This window comes from Phyllobates terribilis, unplaced genomic scaffold, assembly GCF_046119375.1.
Source record: "Phyllobates terribilis strain yellow unplaced genomic scaffold, ASM4611937v1 Scaffold_3__8_contigs__length_932513732, whole genome shotgun sequence".
Lineage (NCBI taxonomy): Eukaryota > Metazoa > Chordata > Amphibia > Anura > Dendrobatidae > Phyllobates > Phyllobates terribilis.
In genome coordinates, this window is record NW_027362763.1 from 742,355,385 (window position 1) to 742,377,658 (window position 22,274).

Sequence of the window (22,274 nt, forward strand, 5' to 3'; positions counted from 1 at the left end):
CACTAGTTGTGAGGGCTCCCCAGAGGGCTGCTGCTGCAGCAGATGTTGTTGCCTAGGTGACCGCTCTTGTGAATCTCCCATAGCTTGCACTGTAATAATGGGCTGGGAAGCACCTCTGTATGTTACCAGACCCTTTATATACTGGCCATACCGGTACCATGTGTGGGTGTGTGTTTCCTTTTTTTTTTTAACCCAAGAGGGCGTTAACTGCTCCTTGGTCTTCCACCCCAAGTGGCCTCAACCCGCCAGGTGGGTTCATCGCCCCAGGTGGGCTCCTCGCCGCCAGGTCCTTTACTCACCCGGCGTTCTGCTGCTCGCGCGCACTTCCTGGATGCGCGCGAGCTCCGGCCCCTTCCGGTGACGTCACAGGGACTTCCTGCCCGGCGCACCGGAAGTCACGTCACTAGGCAGCGCCTGTCACGTGCCCCGCCGGCGCGACCTGGATCTCCTGCGATTGTAGCGGGGGAAGGAAACCCGCTAGCGGCCCCACACCTGGCGGACATCTACCTCCCCGTGAGGCGATGTCGCGCCCGCCGCAACACTCACGGAGGCGCCCCCATGAGCCCTGCCGTGGCGTCTCCAGAGGACCGGGATGGACCGGCTCCAACCACATGCTGTGGCCCTCTCTGGGACAGGAGTCCAACTTCTGCAGGTAAACCTGCGAGGTCTCCCATCATGGACAGGAAACCTAAACTGAGGCAGGAAGAGAGGGCCGCCCTTTTTAACCTGTAGGTTTCCTGTCCTTGATGGGCGGATCCTCTCTCTCGTGGTGCTGTCATGGGAGACCGAATAAAAACCTGTTTCTTTCAGCTCAGAGGAACTGTCACTACTGCGTTGATGTAGAATTGTAGTTCTAATGATGACTCATGCAGGGAAAGGAGACTTCCTGTTCCTACATAGAGCTTAGCATGATTCAGCTAGTCTGTTTATAATCACATGATGTCATAGATCTAATGGAAAACAGAAGAATTAACTGGGTAGAAAGGCATAACATGAGCAATTGTAAGTACACAGAGCTATATAATATGAGGACTGCAATATATTAAGTTAACAAACAAAGCAGCTCTCTGCAACGCTAAGTATGCAAACATGAAATATATGAAATTTGAATAGCATTACTGCTGTAGAAAAATAGAAATAAATGAAAAATCTTAGCGCATAAATTGGCCAATTCAATTTATTTGATTTCTCATTTATTTCTATTTTTCTACAGCAGTAATGCTATTCAAATTTCATATATTTCACGTTTGCATACTTAGCGTTGCAGAGTGCGGCTTTGTTTGTTAATTGTATATGGGGGTAGCTGCTCCTAGTAAGCACCTGTTCACACCTATTTCTTGTTTTGGAAGTGCTGGCCAGTTTTTTCTATTGCAATATATTAAAAGGATAAAAACTTTGACGGGAGGAGGAGGAATGCTTTACATGTAGAGGACAACCCCTTCAAGGTTTTCTGATTTAACAGAGAATGATGGTCCTCCCTGATTAAAACAATTGTGTAATGATTAATTTCCCCTGTGGTGGCGCTGCAGGAAAATGCAAAGGTTCTGTGTGTTCAGCCTGATGTCAAGGAAATCTTCAAGCCAAAAGGGATTATCTAAAACCGATCACCCCACACTGCAGGAGGGCTTGTGCCAGTGACAACCTCCGGCATCAAAATTAAAATGATATTTTAGACTCAGGACTACATGCGCACCTTGAAGAATCAAGATGTTTCCAACAAAACATTGATCTGAAATGTAAGCACGGTATAATTTTTATGAAGGAATATAGGGGAATCTATGTGCGACATACTCTGAAAATACATACGCTTCTGCCAGTCTTAAGAAAAAAAAGACAAACATCATTCTTAATTGATTGAAATTTACTTAAAAATGCAATCAGAAAATATCCACATCAATAGCAGATTCTGCAAATAAATACTTTCGCCCCTCACCAAATAAGAGAAGAGCAAAAATACCTTAATTTAAAAAAAAAATATTTTACAAAAATACTGATTGAAAATACCAGCAATTTATAGCATTGTCCCCAAGCGATCCAAAGGCTAATCAAAGCACCATTACTACGGAGTTATTCTACGGGAGCAGTGCAAGACGCAGGGGAGATCGGGCAACCGGTGGCTCCTCAGCTCTCGGCCATTCCTCCGGAGAGCCACCTTGAGCAAGATGAAGCGTCTCGCACAGAGAAGTCTGCACCGTGCTTCACGGATCAATTACTCCATTGTGCTTACAGGGCATGTAATGAGGGCGTTGAAATCGGAAACCCAGTATCCAGTTTGAGGGCCGAACAAAGGATTTTAACCCGCTCCCACAATTGCTCGACAGCCTTACACCCTTAAAGCTTATTCCCATCCAGTTTCCAGCATTTGTATATACACAACCAATGCCGTTATAAATAGAGAAATCAAAATTTACAGTGATCGTTCCTTCAATTCATAGTGTTCTGCGTCTGCGACGTGGAATCTGTACCGTTATTATACATTAGAGGAGTCTTTAAAAGTCTTCTGCAGAAAAGGGATCCTGTTTCTTAATAATACAGGGGATCGGACATAAGAGGAGCTGTGTTACAGCCATGCACTTGTTTGGATTTGGTCCCAACAAAAAAAAAATAAAAAACCTGAGGCTGCTTCCAATGAAAAAGAAAAAATAACGTTCTCCTGTGAAGAGTTCATTGGGTCTTCATTGAGAGGAGTAGTGAAGGGTAATCCCTGACAGCCGGGCCGGGCTCAGTTACCGGAGGCCGGCATCCTTCTTCCAGACCCTGACTTGCACTTTGGAATATAACATTAAGGTCTTGTGTGCAGTCGTACACTTATAAGTGACTTGGGAAATCAGTGTCTTTTTTTCTGCTTTGGTTAGACATCACCTTTTCTGCTCCCAAATTTCACTCATATTTAGGTCCAATTCTTTAAGACCCTTCAGAGCTTGGACGTTTCCAGTGTAAAAGGCGATATCTGCAGCCACCATTCTGAAAAAAAAAAAAAGCTATTTAAAATGATGAAATCGTTTCATTCACCAAAATACTAGGAACAGTTTATTATATGAACTTCTTTCTGCAGAAGATAGAGCGATCCAATAATAATGGCACATTTCTTACAATCACCCTTTAGGATCTGTTAGCAGAATACTGACAATGGTTATGGCAGCCTGTATTCTCCAAACACCAGCAAAACAGGGCAGCCTGTCCTCTGCACTGAACCAAGTAATTCTGCCAAAAGTTCATGCAAGTTGGGGTATTTTACAATCATAAAACTGCACTTCTGCTTTTGATATTTTTCTGGAGTATTTCACTTGCCTGTTTTTCCAGCATTCCTCACATGTATTAAAGCTGTCAAACAGTCGCAAATCATGTCCGTGGAGCACAAAAACTTAACCCCCGAGCACCCTGAAGATAATAGGTGCTCGCCCGAGCATGCTCGCAAATCTCGAGCAACGAGCATGATCGCTCATCACTAATTAAGAGACGTAGGGAACCAAGCCACACGGGAGACTTATCAATCAGCCCAGTCCTTCTCCGCACCCACTGCCTTGAAGTGACAGGTCTATCCCTGCGTGTGTGTATAGGGCGAGACCTATCAATACAGGGGAGTAGACGGGGAGAAGTCCTGTCCAACTGGTCTCCAGCGCAGCTTAGTACCCGGCGGTTACTAAACTATGTTTTTCTCTGAAACACCGCACAGTTTCAGAGTTAAACATATATGGCTGACATTGTGCAGCCAGAGTCTGATATATGCTGCCTGTGGATCGGGGAGCATGCATCAGCTGTCAATTTCCCTTTAATGAAATGGGACCTATAAATGTAGCATTTATATATATATTAGTGAGCATTAAGAGCGGATACTCACCCATGCTGTGGACCTCCGTCATTTGTGACATTTAGGTGACACAACTGACTTTTTAAGTGCCGCCTGCAGCTCGTATTTATTCGAAGGAACAGACTCTGCATAGAAGGCAAGAAAATAATTTCAGTACTCTGTTGAAACAGAGGAAGAAACGGAAGACAGAGCAAATGAAGGGACAAGCAACTGTAGAAACTGTAAACAGATAAAAATTGGAATAACCATTGTTGGATAGGGCTCTGTTCATATGTCGCTTTGTCACCAGTTTGTAACATATGCGATATTAAAAAAAAAAACTACTGGATTTGTTAAACAAGCATGGGTGCAGAGTTTGTTTTGCATCAGTGTTTGATCTGTTTTTAGCAGATCCATTTCTACAGTATGTGCCTCTGGACACCTCTAGTGTTCTGCGCATGCAAACTCCTTAAACAAATATATTTACTAATGGATGTAATACTAGACCATCTGTTATGATCGGTTTCCCATAGACTTAAATGTAAAAAAAAAAATATATAAATAATTGACCACACAAAAAAAGTTGTGCAGGCTACATATTTTGATCCAGCCAGAAATCAGATAGCTGATGGATTGCAGTAAAACAGAAGTGATTTTAGGACATTTCTGTCCCCTTTTATATAAACAAATCCTGTACTTGATCATTTTATTACCAGACTCATCATAAAAAAATGGAAATAACTACAGGACATGTGAGCATTATAGGACTTAAAGGCTACTGACAGCTGCGACATGGAAAAATGATTTTTAGATATGTTTCCAACAACTTTGAGTTAAACAAGTTACACTAAGTTTCAGGCTGTGATCTTTATCCCTTTATTAATTTTTAGCCCTTCTGATATTCAGTTTGCAACCTGCTGTTAGTTTCAGACTTTTCTCATGTGAACATGTCTCTCCCAGTAATAAAAGCTGGATGTGATCTCTGTGTACACAGGAAGCTGCTATCTTCACTAGCTCTCATGTGCCAACACAGCTTCATTCCTGGACTAATTTCTTCTTCAACAACCAATGAGGGATCTCTTCTCCCTTGTGCTGACAGACAATGATGCTGCTATCTCTAAGGCCTCCTTCACATGTCCGTGCTTTTCACAGACACCACATTATACCCTTTATAACCGATGCTGCTGTGCACAAGTCCGTATTTTTACACGAACCATGTGTCCATCTAAACCACATGGAGACAAGTCCGTTTTTTACCAGCAGCATGGATGAGAAGGGCCAAAACAAGCCTGTGGATCCGTGTAAAACACGTACAGCACACGGATGTCATCAGTGTGCTGTACGTGGTTAACTTTGCAGCGTAAAGGAGAAGCTTTGTCTTTTCTTTTGCCATTCTGGAAAAATACTGATGGCACACTGATCCAAAACACTGACGACACCGGTACAGTTTTTTCCAGTTCCGGTTTTATATGGACGTGTGAAGGAGACCTAACACTTGTCATAAACCAAGTCTCAAATTTAGGTAATAATAATAATCTTTTTATTTATAACTCGCCAACATATTCCACAGCGCTTTACAATTCAGACAATTTACATACATTATCAGGTAAAATCACCCTTTTATTTTAATCAGTATGATACTTTTTATTTTACTCATGGATGTCGGAAACTTTGGAAAAAAAATAATTCATAAAGAACCTACTTGCGTTTGTCCCTCAGGTAGAAGATCATAAATAGCTTCATGCATCTTTGCCATCTGCTTGCAGATATTTCTAAAGCACATTGACGGAACAGGAGCTTTGACCTCATACTGCAAGAGAGAAACACGGAAAATTATTTTAGATGTAGCATCATGTTCGCCAATAGAAATCATCACACGTGTGATCCTATAGATCCGCTGCGCTGTACAGGAGCCGTGTGACGCCAGTCATACAAATAACATTAATAATTCTATGAACATAAGAACGTGTTGTCAGTTGTGGCATACATCACATACTGATGTATTCATGACAGTCTAGGCACATGCAGGTACGCATACACTTCATTTTGGAAACTGCCAGGAAAACTAGAGGGATCATTTCTTGGGCACCCAAACTTCTGACTTTAAAGGGGTTGTCCGAAAATGAAATATTAACATAGATCATATAAAACGCAAATGGAACCAGTTAGTTTATGTATCTGCGCATTACTGCTGCCCACTTGTTATGGCGCCCGCTGGTGTTCTGCTAATTCCCGCCTCTGACTGTTCTTCTAACGTGTCCAGTTCTGGAGGTAACAGATCAGGTGCCCGGTACCCAAGTCCTACTGACCGGGTGGTATGGTGATTCCTGCTTATAATATAACCAGTTAATATGGTTCAGAGCACTAAAAGCTGCTGAACAAGTTATTGAGACATTCTGATAGAAAATTAAAAAAGAACACCTCGGGTCTCATAACAAGTATGCAGCAGTAATAGCTAGATACATGGGCATTTGTTTTAATTAATCCACTAAAAACTGTTCTGTTTTGCATAAAATAAATAGAGAAATGTAGTATTTAATTCTGGAACAACCTTCTTAACTATCCAGATTCTGAAGTTTAGAATGTGGAGTCAGAAGTTTCCAATAATGGGACATTATAAAATAATTAAAGAGATATATCATCTCGTAGATGTAGGATGTTTACAGTTTATGCCATGAATGTATATAGATGTGGGTCCTAACAATGGGATATACATGTATCCTGAGCACGAGACCCTGGCAGTGGACAGATGGTTGGAATTCCCATTTATTTGTATGTGAAATTTGACCAACTCCCCACTGAATGCAGTGCGTGATGGGGGGATGTTCATGGGTTCCCAGAGCTGTGGTAAGAAGACATCTCCCAGACTTTTTTTTTATCATTTCCAGTACCTTGGATAGAAGTTTCTCAAATAAAGAATCCATTATGGACACCAACTTGGCAGAAATTTCTGCTATGTGGTCACTGTAGTCCTGTTAAATAAGAAAAAAATAAAATAAATGATCTATATACGTTGTAGGTTAGTAAGATAACACGCCAAGTTTTCAGTTCAAGTTATACAAAAATCACATTATATCCTCATTTTTTTGGTATAGGGGGGTGTCTTGTTCCCTTTACTTCTTGTGTGAACTGGCTCTTGTGCTCCCCCTCCCCTCTCACAGCACACAGTCTCAGAAAAAGACTAAGACAAACTGCAGCTGCATCCCCCTCCTTCGTGTCTACTATTTACAATAATACTCTAGAGGAGGGGTGGGCAATTCATTTTCCAGAGGGGCCACATGAAAGACCGTAATTGTTGTGGAGGGCCGAACCAATAGGCTGAAATTAATTCTGCTCAATATTAAATTATAATTGTTTTATATTAATTCAATCACAGTATCAGCCCTCACATAGTCCCTATATACAGTTTGAGCCCTCACATAGCCCCCTACATACGGTATGAGCCCCCACAGAGCCCCCTATACACAGTATGAGCCAGGGGCGTACATAGGAATCATGGGGCCCCATAGCAGAAGTTCTATTGAGTGTCACATGACGCTCCCTCCTCCATCATTGATTTCACCCAGGGCCGGCTCCAGGTTTTCGTGGGCCCCGGGCGAAAGAGTCTCAGTGGCCCCTTTAACGCATACATTCATGATGCACAGATATGGCAGAGAAATATAGGTATTCAACACAGGGCCTAGGATGTCCCCTCATCCTTCACATATGCAAAAATGCACACACACACAGTACGCATGCATCCACACATGCACATGGTACACAGATATGCACACATACACAAACAGATACAAAGATACGTACACATTCTTAACACATAAAACAGACATAAAATAAATTATATACATACACACACACACACACACACACACACTGACACACTGACATACACACGACACATTAGAAATATATTTAATATGGGGATTGGGGAATCTGACGTGAAGCCTCACTTACTTGCCCCTTGGCCTGTGTCTGGCCCAGCTGTGCAGGGCCGCCGGCTTGTCTGATGGCCATTACAGGCTCTGGACCATCAGAGGGGCCCACTCGCTGTCGGGGCCCAGACCGCTCCCCCAGCATCTCCGCAGAAGGACCTCCGGCGGTGTTTGATTACCGGCACTTCATCAAGGCCCCCGTCCTGCATCCCCCCCTTCAGCAGGACCCTCCTTCTGCACCCCCACCTTCAGCAGGGCCCTCCTTCTGCACCCCCCCCTTCAGCAGGGCCCTCCTTCTGCACCCCCCCCCCTTCAGCAGGGCCCTCCTTCTGCACCCCCCCCCCTTCAGCAGGGCCCTCCTTCTGCACCCCCCCCTTCAGCAGGGCCCTCCTTCTGCACCCCCCCCCCTTCAGCAGGGCCCTCCTTCTGCACCCCCCCCCTTCAGCAGGGCCCTCCTTCTGCACCCCCCCCCCTTCAGCAGGGCCCTCCTTCTGCACCCCTCCCCTTCAGCAGGGCCCTCCTTCTGCACCCCTCCCCTTCAGCAGGGCCCTCCTTCTGCACCCCTCCCCTTCAGCAGGGCCCTCCTTCTGCACCCCCCCCCTTCAGCAGGGCCCTCCTTCTGCACCCACCCCCCTTCAGCAGGGCCCTCCTTCTGCACCCACCCCCCTTCAGCAGGGCCCTCCTTCTGCACCCACCCCCCTTCAGCAGGGCCCTCCTTCTGCACCCACCCCCCTTCAGCAGGGCCCTCCTTCTGCACCCACCCCCCTTCAGCAGGGCCCTCCTTCTGCACCCACCCCCCTTCAGTAGGGCCCTCCTTCTGCACCCCCTCCCTCTGCTGCTTGATTTACGCCGCCGGCCGGTGCTTCAGGCATGGCCGCACGTTGTGCGGCTGTGTCTTGTAGTAATGATGCGGCAGGGGAGACACAAGCACAATTAAAGGTGCAGTGTCGCCCCTGCCGTCATTACTACAAGACACGGGCCCCATAGGAGTCGCATGGCCTGCTGCCATTGGCGGTACGCCACTGGCATGAGCCTTAACATAAGGCATAACACCCTATACGTGATATGAGCCCTCATATAGCACCCTATACACAGTATGAGCCCTCATATAGCACCCTATCCACAGTATGAGCCCTCATATAGCACCCTATCCACAGTATGAGCCCTCATATAGCCACCTACATACAGGCATACATTCCATATACATAAAAAACACAAAAAAACAACACATACTCACCTCACGCCCGTTCCACCGGTACCCTGCTACGGTCTCACGTGCACTGACTCTCCGCACAGCAGATGCAATGTAGTGATGTCATCACGTCTGCTGTCTCAGTCGCTGAGTGGTGGAAAAGGGAGCTGGCAGCTCTGTCCTCCACCAATGGATTCACCGCTGTCTGCATCCTGAGTATGCAGATAGCGATGATATTGGGAAGAAGGCAGCAGAGGGCATGGTGCGGCCTGTGGGCCAGTTTTCAGCCCTTCGATGGTCTTGGTCCGTGGGCCAGGCTGGAACAGCCAGAGGGTCGGATGTGACCTGCTGGCTGCACTTTGCCCGGGTCTACTCTAGAGAGATTTTTTTGAGAACTTAAAACATTTCCAATTTACAGAAAACCTTCTGGCAGGTAAATAGGGAGACAAATTTTTTGTGCACTGTACCAAGGAATAATTACCTTAGTGATGTGGTCAAATTGGCGAAGCATGCTGTATTGCTTTGGCTGCATTCGAGCCTCAAAATGTGCCCTTATGACAGGAATGTAATGCACAATGAGCTGCAGGCACCGCGAGGACAATGCTGGAAAACAACCATTATAACATCATTGCTATCAATATATATGTGTATTCTATACAAAAAATTAAAGGTGAAATACGTGATCATTATTATACCCCATATATTCTTAAATCGTCACTGCTGAAAACTTTGCCACAGTAAAGACATCCTTTAAGGAAAATCTGTCACTTGCCATAAATAAGTAATTTTTAACATTTTGTAAATGCTGCTGTTCTCCCAAATCTGGCGTTGTTTTACTTTAGTTCCTGCGCCTCTCCATTCCTGAGATACGGCCCTCTCTTCCCTGTATGTAAAGCTAGTCTTCTTAGCCAAGGAGGTGTGGCCCACAGAAGAGCTGAGGACCACACCTTGGATAACAAGACTAAACTTATATACATGGAAGAGGAGGCTTTATCTCAGGAATGGAGAGGAGCAGAAACAAAAGAAAAACATCTCCAGATTCAGGAGAACAGTGGCATTTATAGAAGTTAAAAATGACATTTTGATGGGAAAGTGATGATATGTAGCTACAATGTCTCAGCCATGTTCTGTTGAAGGTGTAATTTTGGCGAACATATGTGGCATATGTCAGCTATAGGCTCCAATGCTAAAAGTGTACAGTACATATATGTTTTTCCACAGGTTGTCTTGGGTAAAGGAAATTGTTGAGTACTATCCTACACTGTACAAAAAAGGTATAGGGTGCACAGCCAAGACCGACAAATACTGAAGTAGTGAACTACAAACATAGGGCTCCAAAGTGACATGACCAGATTCTAATTTAGTTAATTTCTCCTCTAGATAAATAAAATCTACAATTTTTCATGATTTTACACAACTTGACCATTAGTAGGGAATGTTTTAAAATGAAGAAATTGCTATTACTTTTCTGTAAAGCCCCCGCTGCTGATAGTCCTCATGTGTCATACATTATTAATATGACCGCTGCTGCCAATCACTGGTCTCAGCAGTACCATATATGGCACATGACCACTGATGCAAATGATTGGCTGCAGTGGTCATGTGAATCCATAAAATCCATGAAAATTTACTGGTTCTGGGTAACATGCCAAATTAGTCTGATCAAGAAACTACAGAAAGGGTCAGTGATAAATGTATACTTTAACGCTAAAGATGATGCAATAGGTTAATCTGCAGTCCTATGTAAAACAGCAGTACATATGTGAGCAAGTTTATTGAATTTTATATAAGGGAAAATTACCAAGATTTTTTGTGGTTATTGTCTTCAATCCAACAACTTGAAGAGCCCCGGCTCCCAGAACCAGCTGACAACTACGTGAGTTGAAGTACTAGGCAACAAAAAATAAAAATAAAGACAATCAGCTCAACTGTCATCATAGATCTCCGCAGAGTCTTGTAGATTCTCATCACAATTTATTATTTATATTTGGAGCCTTGATACTATATAGACAAAATGACACAAACACAAAAGACATAAAAAAGTTGATGTAAAAGGAACTAGTGGGGACTACGGAGGTGGCAAAAAGTCCAAAATAGAGATCCTGGATCCAGTTGGATGAACAAGTAAGTGGACTGCGCTGCTGGAGTAATAAATTCTTCAGAGATGATGATGATGAAAAGGTTTTTTATTCAACATTTCAGCACCGTATCGGCGTCTTTTTCAAGTGAAAGAACAAAAGGTACAAAACATGACAATGGATGGGTTTTTAAAGGCCCAAAATGGATAGCAATTACATAGGGAACACACACAGGAACACTTAAACCAATGGGGAAGTTAAGAAGGGGAGGGAAGTTCAACTGGCAATTTCAAATGGATTAAAGTTAAAAAAAAAAATGAATAAATAAAAATCAAATAAAAAGAGAGAGGGTTAAAAAGGGGGACGAAAAATGGGGATAATAGTTTTCATAAATACAAAATCATGAACAAGAATAATAAAACAATAAGCAGTGAATAGTTTAAAATAAAGAAAATTAAAAAGGAACTTTCAAGAATCGATAAATTGGATCCAAGATATAGAATTAAAAATGGGGATATTAATGGAAATGAATATTAAAATAACAATCAGAAGGGTATTAAAAAACCTAAGAAAACGGATCTGTGACCCTATGCAGCGACTGTACAGAGATAAAATAGAATAAAATAAATAAATTAAATAGAAACACAAATCTATTATACATATATACACACAGACATATGGTATATATTGTACATACACACATGACTGAGGCTAAAGCTTTACAGGTTTATTTGAAGGAAAGTGATAAGTTTATAGGTGTGTGATCTACTTCATGACTTGCTCCCAAAATCTTTAATAACCCCAAGTTCATTTCAGAAAGTAAAACAGGATGGCAGGTTCACTTAAAAATACAATAATAAAAATGTATATCTTTGAAGTTTTACTAAAAGTAAATTTTCAGACAGCTGAAAAAACAAACCGACTAAAAAAGGAGTGCCAGCCAAAGAGCATGGTAGGTCCAGACAGGGAGTTTAAGGATTGAAGCCCCACTTACTTCGCAGGAGGGAGGAAGATTCCTATACCCCCTTCCTTCCAGGTCAGCCTCTCCTGAAAGGCTGACCTAGAAGGAAGGGGGATAGGAATCTTCCTCCCCCTACGTAGTAAGTGGAGCTTCAATCCTCAACTCCCCATGTGGACAGACCGTGCACTTTGGCTGGCACTCCTTTTTAAGTTTGTTTTTTCAGCTGTCTTAGAATACAGCACCTGATTCGGAAATCAGGACATGGTAGCAGCAGGCTGATTGAGCTGTAACAAAGTTATCCACATTTAAGATATCTATCTAGTGTAAGTGTTTTATTGTTTTTTCTTCCCCTCCTCCCTCCTCAGAAGCCTTTTTTCTTGCTTTTTTACAAGTAATTTTCAGTCTTCTGGCAGCTAATGCTAAAAACACAGAGGGTATGAAATGATCACCTTCAATAGCTCAGACAGACGGGTGAGCATGTCTGTGGTTATGGAAGGGATGTCGTCCACACAGCTGCAATACTCCAGAATTATTCTGATTAAAATCAGGACGGTGCTGCAAAAAAAACCCCAAAAAAACAGAAATACATGAGTATCTGGGGAAAAGATCACAAAGAACCAAATCTCATTCATGTCAATGGAACAAGCGGCATACCCAACTACAGCGTACTTCTGTCCGTCAACTCTAAGAAAGTCAGAAGGTTTCCGTTCTTCTAAGCCTAAAAATTAAATTAAGAATAAAAATTGGTTCATTTTTACCACACTATAAAATAACTGAGCTGCATGGGAAAAAGGAGGCTTGGGGTCTACATATTGAGACTAGGTGGGCTTCCATATTGACATATCCCATGTCTCTCCATGCTTGGGATTAACTAAGCGCGACCAGACTGTCTGACAAATAGACATAGAATTAAAAGGCTATTCCCATCTCCAAGATCCTATCCCAATATGTTGTAGGCGTAATAATAATAATATTAGCAAATACCTCCAATTAGAAATGCAGTACAGTTCTCCTGATAATCTATGTCACTTACCTCATGTGCAGGCCATTGCAGTAGCTGAGGTATCCATAGTTTCGACCACTCATATAGTGACAGTTAGTTATCAGTGGTCGTAACCATGGATACCTAAGCTACTGCTATGCTCTGCACATGGGGTAAGCGACATAGGTTATCAGGAGAACTATACAATATTTCTAATTGGAAGTATTTGCTATTATTATATCTACTACATATTGGGATGGCATCTTCAAGATGGGAATATGCCTTTAAGCACCTGAACTACCAATGAAAGAATTACTTAAAAAGAAGGACAGCACATAACTATTGGGGAGAGAATCTGAGCTGGACTGACATTTCTGGGCAGTATTAAATTGGGGATATTACTTTATTTGCAAGGATGAATACAATTTGCTTTTTACTATTATTTGACTCCTGTGCGCTGCTGTTATTATCACTAAACAGTAGAGGAACTTTCAGAAAGGAGTGGCAATGTCGGCAGCGCACAGCAGTACAGTAGGAAGACAGGTGCCTGCAGCCGGGGGAGACGTTGCGAGCTTAGGAGAACTGTAATTAGGAGGTCACGTGGTATCGGCATCAGGACTATCCAGTTTGCAGACTACAGAATGCAGCAAAGGGTGAGAAAAGACACTGAAATACAGGCAAATAAAGATCACAGTAAGCTGATTTTTGCTGGGGCCAGTCTATGTATGCTAGTTTTAAGGCTACAAAAAAAACTAAATTGTGGGATAAGCCCAACGGGACTGTCTCCAACTGCTACTTTACTAGTATGGGAGCAGATTTCTTTATTCTTACAAGGCATTTTTTGTACCATAATGGACTATTAATCCTTCAGAGTAGCATAGGTAAGGAGTCAGGACTGATCCTAGGAGGTGTCTCTTCCAATGGACTAGTCCTGCCTCAGATCTTCTAATCAGGCCTTCCTGGGCATGGTTGGCAGATTGCATAACTGTCCCACTATTTATTATTATTATTTTACTCACTTATATAGCGCCATTAAATCCACAGCGCTTTACAGACATCATCATCACTGTCCCCATTGGGGCTCACAATCTAGATTCCCTATCAGTATGTCTTTGAAGTGTGGGAGGAAACCAGAGAACCTGGAGGAAACCCACACAAACTCCTTGCAGATGTTGTCCTGGGGGGGGCATTTGAACCCAGGACCCCAGCACTGCAAGGCAGTAGTGCTAACCACTGACCCACCATGCTGCCCATATTTGGGAATTGTTTGGAGCCTGTCAATCATGCCCAGAGAGGCGTGGCTAGAAGATCCAAGCCAGTACTAGTCTGTTGGAAAAAAAGATGCCCCCTCCAGATTAGTCCTGCCTCGTTAGCATGTGTGAAACTCTATAGGATCAAAGTTCATTCTTCAAATTTTTCAAAGTTAGTAGTGCACCTAAAACATCTTTTAGAATAAAGAAATCGGCACCCATACTCTTTAAGTAGCTGTTGGGAACAGTCAGAGGACCGGGCAAGTTCCCTTTGAACAGATCTAATATAAAAATGTATTTACCAATCGCCCTATTTTCTGGTTTCCAGCACCGCTCCAGTCCACTTCTGGCCCACACGACTGTTCCTCAGCTTACCCAGCTCCCACTGAGCAGGGAAGTGTTTCTTTTCCAATAAAAGTCTGAAAGAACCGAAGCTCCAGACTTACACTGGGAAAGAGACTTCTGCTCCACATACAAGACCCAACTAGTCTGATTTCAGGCCACGTGGGCCAGAAGAGCAGGGGAGCTGCACTGGGAACAGGAGAAGACTGCGATCTGTAAATATTTTTTAATACAACTACACTACACAACATACATATATGTAAGAAGGATTAGAGAATTTATTTTTTGCAGAGACATCTTCTCTTATCTGCAAAGAATTTTGGGCCAATTCAGATTAAAGAAAAGTTGCACAACAGCACTACATTCACATTTTACAGTGAATTATTAACCATGATATTGTTCTGTACGACTCACATAAATATGAGAAACAAAGCGCTAATTACTAGCCTCAGTGAAGTAATCTATGCCTGTCCGCAGGAGCTCCTATACAAATATTACCAGTTGCTCGGAGCTTGCTGTGTGCGGATTGTATGGCACACATTAAATTATTAAATAACTCACATCCAGACTTCCTCTCAGGTAACATTATTTTGCCATCTGTTATGGAATCAACCAAGTCCTGAAATTCAGCGGGGACATCGGCCTGTTTCCAGCGCTCATTATCCAGCAGAAGGCTATGGAGAAGAGAGTACATTTTTGGAAATATTATCTGATGAATCACGGCTGCATGCTCTCTATTCTCAGTGCAAGAAAAATGTAATTTCTTTTGGATACATCAGATTGAGATGAAACAAACCAGGTTCAGCATAACAGTAAAAGGCTCAGTTTACATAACGTTCCACAACATATATCTTGGAGGAATACAGGCGGGGTATTCCCTAAGGTAACCCTCCAATGTATGCCCCCGAATAGCCACCCACTGACATATGTCAGCCATTATCCTAAAAAAGTATGCTTACACATACCACCCCTCCAGAAGCCAAAAGGACACACTTTCAGCCTCCAATAGGAAAATGTGGCCCTACTGCTATGAAAATGGTGACTTGGGGTGATGTGAGCATAGCCTAAAACAGAATTAGAAACAAGATTAGGACTTTTCTATTTTTCAATTACTTAAAGGAGTTGTCCACCTTTTGGGACAATTTATTTCGTTTTCTTACTTAAATTAATGTATTTTTTGCCCTTTTGGGCTTCATTAAGAATTTTGCACCGCTTGCCTTCTAAAGCCTCTGCGCTGCACTGTCTATTGTTGGCTGGAGAATGAGTTAACTAAAAATCCACCAGTCAGCCCATTATGGCGATCTGATAGGGAATTTGTAACTCTTATCTGTCTTTTTCAGAGTTCTTCTCAGATGATTAATGACCACAGACCACATCAAAGTTGAATGTGCAGGAAACAAAGAGCCTGTAAAAGCCAAACGGTGCAAAATGTTCAATGAAGGCAAATTGTAAAAATGATTTTTAGCTCAAAAAATACGTTAATTTTAAAAAAAAAAAAAAGAAGATTGTCAAACTCCAATTAATCTGATATTGACGATCTGTACGAAGGAGAAGTCATCAATATCTTAGTTGTGGACTACTCCTTTAGTGGTTAATTCACACAGGATGGTTCTTATGTAGATTTTTTTAGGGAAGGGTTAGACGTGCAGTAGAATCTGAGAACATTTTTCATGGGGAAAATGATCAGTATGTGGATTATTATTAAATCTGCAGAAAATCAATTTACGTCATAGATTTATTTCAGATTTTTTTTCTATCTACTTTAAATAGGAAAGGGAAAAATCGGCAACAAACCAAAGTGAAATATTTTCTGGCAGATTTTCCTCTGTGGATTTCCACAGCAAATCCGACCAGTGGGTATTTTACAATGATGCAAGTAACATCCGACATGCTAAACTATACCTGAGTTTTGTTTTCCTTTCATCATGGAAGCGGTTTACAAACTTGTTGGCCTGGCTCTGTAGCGCCCCTCGGAGAGACATGCTTCTCCTACCACAGATTTTCTCTGTATCCTGGACAAACACTTCAACTGATCGGGACAAGGACACAAACTCTGAGGAGTTCAGCTTCTCGAGAAAGCCATCCTAGAAAAGTGGAGCGGAAACACTATATAATTGACTGATCAGAACTAGCCGTGTTCACTGACACAGAGCAGCAAAGCTTCTGCTGTAATTCACACGGTAATGCAATTCTCATTGCCTGCTGCAGTCACAAAGGAAGACACAGGTGCCTGCTGGAGAGGGATTAATGGAAGGTGTATAAATTATTATGTCGTTAGCTCCCCTTGTAATATCAGCAGACAGCATCTCTATGGCTGTGCTTGGAAAAGTAGGAGATTTGGAGCTTTGCATAAGAAAAAATACATTTTGACCTATTTGAATAATAAAAGGAAAATGTGCCCCTGGGAAACAGCAATTTCTCAAAGTGCAGTGCTTACTTCCTACACACTACCTGCATGGAAAGCTGCTGGAAATTCGCTCCGCCGTGTGTGAAGAATGACAAGTCACAAGTGAGTCAGACGCTCATTACACCCATGGTTGTTCCCGAATAGTGCCCACAAGTCACACAGTCGCTCAACGTGACTTAGTTGGGTCAAGTGCATTACTCAGTCACCTATTCTTTTACATTTTTTCCGACAGGGTGAATTTTTGTTTTGAACTTCCGTTTTTTTTTCCTTGCCATCCTCCTTCAATTTTTCCACTCTTATTGCAATTTCTCCATCAACACAGCTATATATTTTTTATATCTTAATGTATGTAAACTTTTGACTTTGCAGTAAGTAATAAAAATGCCTTAAAACATTATCTCTCTCATTATTCAGGCATCTGGCAAATATTAAAAATGATGGTAATCCTAATTTACCTAAAAAGGGAACGGTTTATTCTGATTTCATGAGAGATATAAAACACGCATGTGTGTCTTTTTATATAGTGTATGTAAACTTCTGGCTTCAACTGTATCTGTTGATATAAATAATATAAATAATGGAAAATAGAACAGCACATTTAAAAATTGCAATGTGGGTGCAAAAGCCTCCCCAACAAAATATTAAAAATTTGTAAGAGTATATAAAAATGAAAAAAGGTAGGCAGCACTCCAATAGTTACCAAAACAAGAGGAGTTTATTAGCCCATGTGATGTTTCAGTTCAAATGAAGACCAGCACCACAAAAATAAAAAATTAAAGTATATCTGTCTATCTATTGATATATATACTTTTTTTACTGGCCGAGTTTCATAGAATTAGGATGGCAGCCATGGGGGCCTTCATCAGGAACTCTTCTTCCATGGCAACCCATTGGCACCTCGTGGGAAAGGGCACAACTGAATCCGGTGCTTGCGTGGCAATCTAACCAATTAAATATCGCGGCACGTCATTGACCGCGCCATTTAAGTGGTTAAACAGCATAGATCGGCATCTGCTGGGTATGATGCGGTCTCAGCTCCTGAGCCTGCTCCATATACTGACAACCGACATGTGATGTACATGTAATAAGTAGGAAAGGTGTTAAATGCACTATACCCAGAAATGTCACTTTTTCTCTTCTAAACTCACCATTTTCCTTGATCCTATATTGATTCATATTAGATTTGGAACTTAGAAATATAAAGACATCTTCTGTCTCAGGAGCTCAGCCCTGTCCTGAGTGCAACAGGAGCCTCCCTCCTTCGCGCCGTCTTGTAGGATTATGCAGAAAATGCTGAAGACTAATCATCAGCGAGGGGAACGTAACCCTTTTCATTTGTAGGTTTCTCATTCCTTCAATACACAATGTGATATGTGCTACTTTATCCTAAATGGGTTGTATCATGAAGAGACATTTATGCCATAATCACAGGCACTAGATATAACAAATGTCTGAGAGATGAGGGTCTCACAGCTAAGACCCACACTTAGGTCCAAATCCGAGGTCCCCCAATCTGCTGGCATCCGACCACTAGAGAGCGGAGAGATGTATGGGACATTTTATGGTCAGGATATAATTTCCACAAAATGTATTTTTGGCCCATCAGCAACTTTTTAACAAAAAAAATAAATAAAAAATGAGCCCATTATTTCCTTGCTGGTAGATAATGTTAGAAATGCATCACGTACCTTGCTTCTCGCCAGCAGGAACTTGACGCAGCGGTCGTGACAGATGTCAGAGGCGTTGTACAGAAGCTCCTGTATATTGTTTGCAATTTTCCCAAGTTCCAGGTCTGTTAATTTTAGATCCTCAGTCATCCTTTAAAAAAAAAAAAAAGAGGCAGGATATATGAACAAGGATTAACTCAGTTCTTCTGTCTTTACAGCCAGAAAAGGGTAAAAAGTCACAATATTACATAAGGCAGCAATGACATTAATGCAAATAACCCTCTTTAATAATGAATGAAAACGATACTGTGCTGAAAATAGCAGAGAGACAGACCGCTGCGGAGACATCTAGAATCGCCCCATTAATGATTTAGGAATCCTGAAATGATCCATCGTCACTAAGATAAGGATCATTTTGGAAAGCCGATGCCTGTTGTGAAAGCTGTGAAATTCTTTATATAAAATTGTGGTGATATAGATTACAATGAATGCAGAAAGTCGCATTTACACATGTAGAATGTAGATTGTGAGCCCCAATGGGGACAGCGCCCATAATGTCTGTAAATTGTTCGAATTGTAAAGCGCTGCGGAATATGTTGGCGCTATATAAATAAAAAGATTATTAAAAAAGATTATTGTACTAGTGACAGGCAGAAAACACTATCACAGGCCCTCTTGTAGGACTAATAAATGTTGAAAAAAAAAAAAATCATCATTCAATGAAGTGGTATGAAAAAAAATTCTGAGAGATGAAAATAAAATTCAAAAATCCTTACAAAATGCCTTTTTTATGAAGACAAAATAGAAAAATCCGCACAATTAGCATCCCCACATAATATACCATTATATACACTGCTCAAAAAAATAAAGGGAACACTTAAACAACAGAATATAACTCCAAGTAAATCAAACTTCTGTGAAATCAAACTGTCCACTTAGGAAGCCACACTGATTGACAATCAATTTCACATGCTGTTGTGCAAATGGAATAGACAATAGATGGAAATTATTGGCAATTATCAAGACACCCTCAATAAAGGAGTGGTTCTGCAGGTGGGGACCACAGACCACATCTCAGTACCAATGCTTTCTGGCTAATGTTTTGGTCACTTTTGAATGTTGGTTGTGCTTTCACACTCGTGGTAGCACGAGACGGACTCTACAACCCACAGAAGTTGCTCAGGTAGTGTAGCTCATCCAGGATGGCACATCAATGTGAGCTGTGGCAAGAACGTTTGCTGTGTCTGTCCAGAGGCTGGAGGCGCTACCAGGAGACAGGCCAGTACACCAGGAGACGTGGAGGGGGCCATAGGAGGGCAACAACCCAGCAGCAGGACCGCTACCTTCGCCTTTGTGCAAGAAGGAACAGGAGGAGCACTGCCAGAGCCCTGCAAAATGACCTCCAGCAGGCCACAAATGTGCATGTGTCTGCACAAACGGTTAGAAACCGACTCCATGAGGGTGGTATGAGGGCCCGACGTTCACAGATGGTGTGTGGTGGCATTTCTTTGGAGGGCCGCACAGCCCTCCATGTGCTCGCCAGAGGTAGCCTGACTGCCATTAGGTACCGAGATGAGATCCTCAGACCCCTTGTGAGACCATATGCTGGTGTGGTTGGCCCTGGGTTCCTCCTAATGCAGGACAATGCCAGACCTCATGTGGCTGGAGTGTGTCAGCAGTTCCTGCAAGATGAAGGCATTGAAGCTATGGACTGGCCCGCCCGTTCCCCAGACCTGAATCCGATTGAGCACATCTGGGACATCATGTCTCGCTCCATCCACCAGCGTCACGTTGCACCACAGACTGTCCAGGAGTTGGCGGATGCTTTAGTCCAGGTCTGGGAGGAGATCCCACAGGAGACCATCCGCAACCTCATCAGGAGCATGCCCAGGCGTTGTAGGGAGGTCATACAGGCACGTGGAGGCCACACACAATACTGAGCCTCATTTTGACTTGTTTTAAGGACATTACATCAAAGTTGGATCAGCCTGTAGTGTGTTTTTCCACTTTAATTTTGGGGTTGACGCCAAATCCAGACCTCCATTGGTTAATACATGTGATTTCCATTGATGGTTTTTGTGTGATTTTGTTGTCAGCACATTCAACTTTGTACAGAACAAAGTATTTAATGAGAATATTTCATTCATTCAGATCTAGGATGTGTTATTTGAGTGTTCCCTTTATTTTTTTGATCAGTGTATTTGGAGGTCTAATATATATGGAAGTGATTATCAAAAGTAGCTAAAACAAGAGAAATTCCAGCAGAGTAGCTGACCCAGCGATGCTCTGCCGTGCTGCTCACGCAGGAGTTTGGTTTTCCTAATTTCATAAAAATTATGCATTTCCGCCTCCGAGCCTCAAGATGGAACAAGAAAACATGAATGCATTGAGCTGTTTGCAAATCTCATCAGTGTGCCGATCTAGTGACACATTGGAGATATTTTCTTCTTAAATCACCTCTTGATGAGATTTTGCTCGATCTCCTGCTTTCTTGAAGAAGGAGCCCATTTGAAACGCAGTGCCATTAGACTTTAATAAAATCTTTAGAAACTTTAAAGGGAATCTGTCAACAGGGTTTTGCTACCCCATCTGAGAGTAGCATGATGTAGGGGCAGAGACCCTGATTCCAGCAATGTGTCACATATTGGGCTCCTTGCTACAGTTTTGATAAAATCACTGTTTTATCTGCTGCAGATCTACCAGTCCTCTAAATGCTGAGCTCTGTATAGCCCCACCCACACCACTGATTGGATGCTTTCTGTGTGCACTGTGCATAAGCAGAAAGCTGCCATTCAGTGGTGGGGGCGGGGTTGGACTACCTGGCAGCAGGTTTATTAGTCCTTTAATGGTATTTTCCTGCTGAGAAAACAGTGATTCTATCAAAACTGCAGCAAGCAGCCTAGTAAGTGATACATCGCTGTAATCAGGGTCTCTGTTTCTACATTATGCTGCTCTCAGAATAGGTGGCAAAATCCTGGCGACTGATTCCCCAAGCCTCACTTTTCCCTTCATTTTGGAAGCAGCACTGGTGATGGTCCAGGTTTTCTCTAACTTCTTTCAGATATTTTTGCTGTATCCTGGTGAAACCACTGGCCCAGGACAGACTAGTGGCAGCAGCTTCTACATGGACACTTGCTTACTTGTGAGGGTCAAAGTTATGCTGATGTGATGGGCTGGGAGCACTTGTTTTATTTTGGCAACTGTGACTTTGATTATTCTCATGTGTACATTTAGGTCAACAAAGATGCCACATGTATTCGGCAACGGAGAAGTCTGCGTAACTGAATATACTCTAAAAATGTAGAGTGTCCACCCAGCATGCAGATATTAGAGGGTATAAGACCTAATGTGACACATGTAGGGGGTGTATTTGCAGAAGTCACTTTTGTAGCCACTAAAAAGCTACTGAAGTTATTATAAAAAAGTGTCTTGGTTTTGAAATACTCTGTAAAAACAAACAAACAAAAAAAAAGAACTTATGTACATACACCCTAAAGGAATACCCACTGACTCAAAGTGTCCGGTTAATGGGATTTTCAAAGAATAGGAACTTACCGCACAGTTCTCATGATTACTGGGGGTCCAGGAGGTGGGACTTCCAGTGACATTAAACAATTATCAACTACTCAGTCGTTAGGCGATGTGTTTTCACGGAGGCAAAACTTCTTTATATGAA

The 22,274-nt window shown here is 42.4% G+C and overlaps 1 protein-coding gene across 2 annotated transcripts in view; it reads right to left on the minus strand.

Moving 5' to 3' along the window:
- Positions 1-1,886: 1,886 nt before the first annotated feature.
- Positions 1,887-22,274, minus strand: part of VPS54 (VPS54 subunit of GARP complex) — a 71,232-nt gene continuing 50,844 nt past the window's right edge. For both annotated transcript variants that reach the window (XM_073672151.1, XM_073672152.1), the window contains exons 13-23: positions 18,620-18,749; positions 16,427-16,608; positions 15,086-15,198; positions 12,605-12,668; positions 12,400-12,505; positions 10,713-10,800; positions 9,393-9,514; positions 6,682-6,762; positions 5,493-5,600; positions 3,842-3,936; positions 1,887-2,964 (exon numbers count right to left, since the gene is read on the minus strand). In XM_073672151.1, coding sequence (XP_073528252.1) covers positions 2,859-2,964; positions 3,842-3,936; positions 5,493-5,600; positions 6,682-6,762; positions 9,393-9,514; positions 10,713-10,800; positions 12,400-12,505; positions 12,605-12,668; positions 15,086-15,198; positions 16,427-16,608; positions 18,620-18,749 — 1,195 coding nt within the window. In that variant the 3' untranslated portion in view covers positions 1,887-2,858. The remainder of the gene's footprint in view (positions 2,965-3,841; positions 3,937-5,492; positions 5,601-6,681; positions 6,763-9,392; positions 9,515-10,712; positions 10,801-12,399; positions 12,506-12,604; positions 12,669-15,085; positions 15,199-16,426; positions 16,609-18,619; positions 18,750-22,274) is intronic.